At 37.0% G+C, this 6,000-nt stretch overlaps 1 protein-coding gene across 1 annotated transcript; it reads right to left on the reverse strand.

The window, feature by feature from the left end:
- Positions 1–4,861: 4,861 nt before the first annotated feature.
- On the reverse strand, positions 4,862–5,776 carry LOC142532389 (uncharacterized). The gene has a single exon (XM_075638699.1). The coding sequence runs from the start codon at positions 5,774–5,776 to the stop codon at positions 4,862–4,864; it is 915 nt and encodes a 304-aa protein (XP_075494814.1).
- Between the last annotated feature and the right edge of the window lie 224 nt (positions 5,777–6,000).

The following is a 6,000-nucleotide window of genomic DNA, read 5'->3' on the forward strand; positions in this document are numbered from 1 at the left end:
TATAAAATCGTAAATTTGTGTTTTATCAGAATTAAGTGTTGTGTCAAATGTTACAACATTTACGACAACATGCAGCGGAATATTATATTTTGTAACACAAATTCACTTTAAATAAATAAATGGACGTGATTAAATATGCACAAGTATAAATACTTGTGCGGTGCCTCAGGGTAAAAAATAATCACTAAAAAACCAAACCGTTTACAAAAACCTATCACTAGTGATTTTCACAAAAATCAATTTCCTCAACAAAAATAAAAACTTAAACAAGGAAGCAAAAAACGTGATGCCAAAAGAGGAGCCACGAAAACGATCTTCAGGCAACTTCGTTACGGATGTTGTCTAAAAATGTCCACAGCATTCAAGGCAACACGTGGTATATGCACTCTTCAAAACAACACGTCCTTGAAGAAATATTTCTCTGAAATCTATGACGTGCAAAAGTGCAAACGATATGCAACCACGAAAACTTCCAAGCGAAGAGTGAAAAACAAAGCGGACGACTCCTCTTCAAAACAACAACGCCTTTATAGGATGTTTTTCTATGAGAACCATGACGTGCAAAGTGCGTGTTTATTGATTGAGAAGAGAGAGCAGCCGCATCAATGTCATTGATCTCTTATATATAGACATAGACTTTATCTCCACAAGAAAACATATTTCACAAGGAAAGTAAGAGTTTAATTAGGAATAAACTCTTTTAAATCAATAATACCATATTTTGAAAATTATTATCATAAATATCATATCTAGAAAATATTTGCATAATTATCTCATTATCTAGAAAGGTAAAATCTTTATTAAATATTATATTCAATCAAATCAACTAGGAAGAGATAATATTAGGGAAATCTTTTAACTTAAGAAATTATATCAATTAAATTGAGAAATAATATTTCTCTTCAATCTCTCCTTTTTTGTCTTTCTGGACAAAATGAGATCAAACTCATTTATCCTTATAAGCTCAAGTCATCTCCCCCTGAGTTAGAGAATTTTTATCCCCCTGAATAAAACAAAGTTAGCATGGGTGTTGTTAGTTGTGTTGGCAATACTTGAGACAACACATGCAGGAGAAAAGTTAGGTCATTAGAACAGAGCAACAAAATCATTTCAGAGAAACAAAACTAACTAATAACAGACTCAGCAAAAACAGTAAAAGCATTAACATGAGAAAGTTTTCGAAACAAAGCATCAGAGCATCAAGAGTTTCAAGTGATCCTCCCTGGGTGGTTGTTTGAGCTTCACCTCCTCCCACTTTTTGTCCAGAATGGACACCAACATCCAGGAGTATCCGGTAATGAGCCACTTGATCTTAATAATGGGCGATCAAGTCCTTAGCACGTACAATCTCCTTTAGAGCAAAATTAATTTGAGCTTGAAGGACGGAAGGAGCAAGATGAACAAAATCAGATGTGGAGAACGGAGGTGCGACATGTTGTACAGTCTTAGGGGCAACATCAGACATAACACTTGGTGCAACACGGTCAGCGCACCATGGCAGATCAATTTTCCTATTGCCCTTGAAAAAAAACATGAGCTATCTTTAATAATTCACTGGTATCAGAAAGAGGCTCGGCAATGTCACAGACAAATCCTTGAGAAGACAAAATGCCGTAGATCAGAGATAGAAACGCAAGTTTTGAGGCCTTGAGGCCACCCTCGGCATATTGAAGAATCGTCTGGAAAACCAGATCGTTCATCACCAACGTCGGGTGATAAATTTGTATAAAATTCAAGTACAAGACTACGACAATAAAGAGTGACAGCAGAAACAGTCGAGTAAAGCTGGCAGTGCTTGAGAAAAGACACCAAATTTTGCCTATTAAAGGCATTTGAATCCACGTTCTTTTCCTCTAGAAATTCTCTATATTCATGCAAAGCCCACAGAGCACCAGCTGCTTCAGTATAAAACTTATCACTGAAGGTTGTGCCCAAGTCATAGTCACTAAGGTCTGTGTTGTCCGCAATGTGGGCAACATCTCCAGCAACATCCTGCTCAGCAGACTCACTTTCTTCAAAAATGTCCTATTGTTCAACAAACTCATCAGTAGAACTGTCAGACTCTCAGTAAGCAACAGCAACAGACGGAATTTCAGCTTTTTGACTCTTCAAGTTGGCCATAACCCTTGCCTGTCATTGATTATGAATTGAATTTCAAGTAAGGCAGGAAAGACAAGACAAATGCAGAGAGACGAAAGAAATTGCTCAGAAAGATAATAATACAGGTAACATGAATTTTGAAGAAAAAGAGTACGGATTAAAAGATAAGCAAGCACAATCACCACAACGGTAACAAAATCAGGATTTAATCAATCAATCTCTAAGATCCTAACAGTAAAAAGATTTATTGTGAAAATTTTAGCCGTTAAGGTCTCCCAAGACTACCGAGATAATTGCGTCCAATATATTTTCAAAATAAATTTCCAGAATTGAAATCCACATCGAATTAACACCACTAAAACATCAAAGATCATACATATTCAATTTTTCGTAAAATCTGGATTTTCATCAAATTTTCTTTGTCGAAATACTCATGTCCTCGTGACACAACAATATTCACAATGTTATGTTTATGCATGGCCTATTTATGCCTAATAACAGAATGTAACAGAAATAGAAACATGAAAACAAATATGAGATATGTTCACAAATGAAGTGTTTTCGCAAATGTTGGCAACATCTTCTGACAACACGTCCAATTTCAAAATTTATTTCGATTTTTCTGCACACTTAGAGACTTATCAATTTTCTGATCATAGAAGTGGTAGCTCCCACACTAGAAGAACGGTCTTCTTTAGGACTCCTCTAGGTAGCTTTTTCCAACTTCGTATGTTTTCCTTTCTGTATTAAACTCAAAAGATGTAGTTCTCACACTAAAAGCACAGTCTTCATTGGACTCTTTTAGGTAGTTTTTTCTCATCTTTTCTTCTGATACAGAGCATATGCAATATGCATAATTGATTTATCTTTTTACTCTATCTTGTTAGATCACTTTTCGTATGGGACAATGTCATGGAGTACATGATCATCCTTCAAGTACTTTGTGATTTAATCAGATTGTTAAGCATATCCAAGTGTGTTAAGTTTAGATAGAACAAGAAATTGTAAGTGCACCAGAAGATTATGCAACATTGTGATAACACATCATATAACAGTATTTATGCAAATGCATTATGTCAAAGTCTTAGAAATGCACATTCATGTTAGGTGTTGTCCGAGATGTTGTAACATCTGAGACAACATCTATGTATGATTAAGCAGAACACATGCTGAGAGATTTCCTAATGTTGGAAAATCTCTCAAAATCTAATTCTCTTGTGAATATGTCAGCCAGTTGGTTATTTGTACAATCAAACTTAATTCGAATCAATCATTTTTCTACTAAATCTCGAATAAAATGATGTCTAATGTCAATGTGTTTTGTTCGAGGGTGTTGTACTGGATTTTTTTGAAATATCAATTGCACTAGAATTATCACAGTACACAAGTGGCACCTGGAATTTGTTGATTTTTGTGACTAAGTGTTTAAACACATCAAACGTGTCCGATTTCTCTCTAATGAAACTTACCCATGAAAACCGTGAGAAATCATCAATACACACAAAAGAATATTTCTTACCTCCACAGCTTTCCACTTTCATAGGACCCATAAGATCCATGTGTAGTAGCTCCAGACATCGTGTTGTCCCAGATGTTGACAACACTGGGTGTGACACACGAGTCTGTTTCTCTTTTTGACAATCTCCGCACACATATGATATACCAGATGAAAGATTAGGAATACCTTGTACTGCATCGTACTTACACAGGTTTTTCAAGGTTTCGAAGTCCACATGACCGAGTTTCTGATGCCAAAGGTCAAGTTCAGTAATTTGTGCATGGTAGCAATTGTCCGAAGACCTTGTACCTGTCATGATGCATATGTTAGATTCATAAAAAATTTCACACGCATGTTTATTAAACTTGACATGCAAATTATCATCGCATAATTGACTTATGCTTATCATATTTGAGTTTAATCCTTCAACATGGAGCACATTGTGGTGCTTTGGTAGTCCTTCGATATTCAAAGTTCCCTTTCCAACAATCTTTCCTTTAACTTCCCCTCCATAGGTTACTCTGTCACATTTTTGTTCAACATAATCGATGAGATATTCTCGTGACCCTGTCATATGGCGTGAGCTTCCACTATCAAAGTACCAGTAACCTGCAGTGTTAGTTTTTAATGAAGTATAAACAACATTACAGTGAAGTTTTTCCTTTGGTACCCAAACCTGTCTTTCTATAGGTCGATGCTTGGAGGTGTTGCGGGAAGTGTTGTGCCACATTTGAGGCAACATCCAGCTTGACTTTTGGTTCATGCGGTCATCCCTGAGTTTAAAACAATATGGCCTGATATGTCCAGCCTTAAAGCAGTAATGACATACATACCTGCGTTTTCTTCTCTTAGGAATAGGTGCAGTGGATTATCTTTTTGGTGGAGAGCTTTTGGTTGAAGGTGTAGGTTGTGGCGGTGTAAAAGTTTCAGTTTTTCCTTTCACAAAAAAGGTGGATTTTGAATATTCACTAATTTCATGTACATTGTCTTTGAACCCTAAACCCTTCTTGTCATCTCTTCCCATTGAAAGTATGGATTCAAGCTTGGATGTGCCCGAATTAAACTTAGATAAGGTTTCAGTTGCCTTTTGAAGTTCTTCTTTGGTCTTACCCAGTTCTAAGTCCTTTTTGCTCAGAATTACTTCAAGTTTGGCAACCACAGTTTTTAGATCAGTGTTTTCCTTCATAAAAGTTGAGTTAACCTTGTTTCTTTTGGTCCAATCCTCAAACAACTCTTCATAAAGCTTTTGAACACTCTCAAGAGTCATCTCTTCATCATCAGCTTCCAATTCATCATCTGTAACCAGCGATTTTCTGTCAATAATGCTGTCAAGGAGGTGTGATTATCTTCATCATTGGATTTTTCCTCCTCATCATATTCTTCATCGCTTAGAGACGCATTGTAGCCTTTGTTCTTGCGTAATATGTTAGCACATTCATTGGTATAGTGACCAAAACCATTGCACTCTCTACATTGCATCGAGTCATACCTTTTCGAATTGAATTGTCCCTTGCCTTCATTCCTTGATCGAAACTGTTGTTGGACAGGAAACCTTTGCGGTCTCTCGGGTGCTGGAAGACTAGGAAATTTCGACGGTTGTGCATCATTCTTCTTATCTCTGATTCTTTTCAAGTAATCCCCAAATATCTTTGTGATATAGTCAATGGAATCCTCAAAGAGATCCGACTCATTAACCTCTTGAGATATTTGAAAGAGATCATTGTAAGAATCATTTGATACTTGGAAGGCAATCGTTTTACCTTTGTCCTTCTTCTGCATATCCACGTTCATCTCAAAGGTGCGAAGTGAACTGAAAAGATCTTCCAAAGTCATCTGAGTCGTGTCCTTAGCCTCATCTATCGCACAAATTTTTATGTTGAATCTTTCGGGCAAAGAACGGAGAACCTTACTAACTAAACGTTCATTGGAGATGGGGTCTCCAAGGCTGAACGCCTCATTAGCAATTTCCCGTAGGCGACGATCATATTCCAGTATGTTCTCAGATTCTTCCATCCTCATCATCTCGAACTTGGAAGTAACCATCATCAGTCTTGTTCGTCGCACACTCTGAGAACCTTCAGAGTGTCTTTGTAGAATGTCCCATGCATCCTTGGCCGAGACACAATTAGTAATAAGTCCGAACATGTTCTTATCAACTGAAGAAAAAATGGCATTCATTGCCTTTGAGCTGTAATTTGAAATCTGCACTTCATCAATAGTCCAGTCACTTTTCGTTTTTATCAGACTATCACCATCTTCGTCTATTCTCCTTGGTGGAGATCAACCGCTTAGAACTCTTTGCCATGCTCTCGCATCTATGGATTTTATATGAAATCGGATTTTGACCTTCCATAGACTGTAGTTGGTTCCATCTAAGACCGGTGGCCGAAGTGCGGTGCTTG

Source organism: Primulina tabacum, chromosome 18, assembly GCF_025594145.1.
Source record: "Primulina tabacum isolate GXHZ01 chromosome 18, ASM2559414v2, whole genome shotgun sequence".
Taxonomy (NCBI): Eukaryota; Viridiplantae; Streptophyta; class Magnoliopsida; order Lamiales; family Gesneriaceae; genus Primulina; species Primulina tabacum.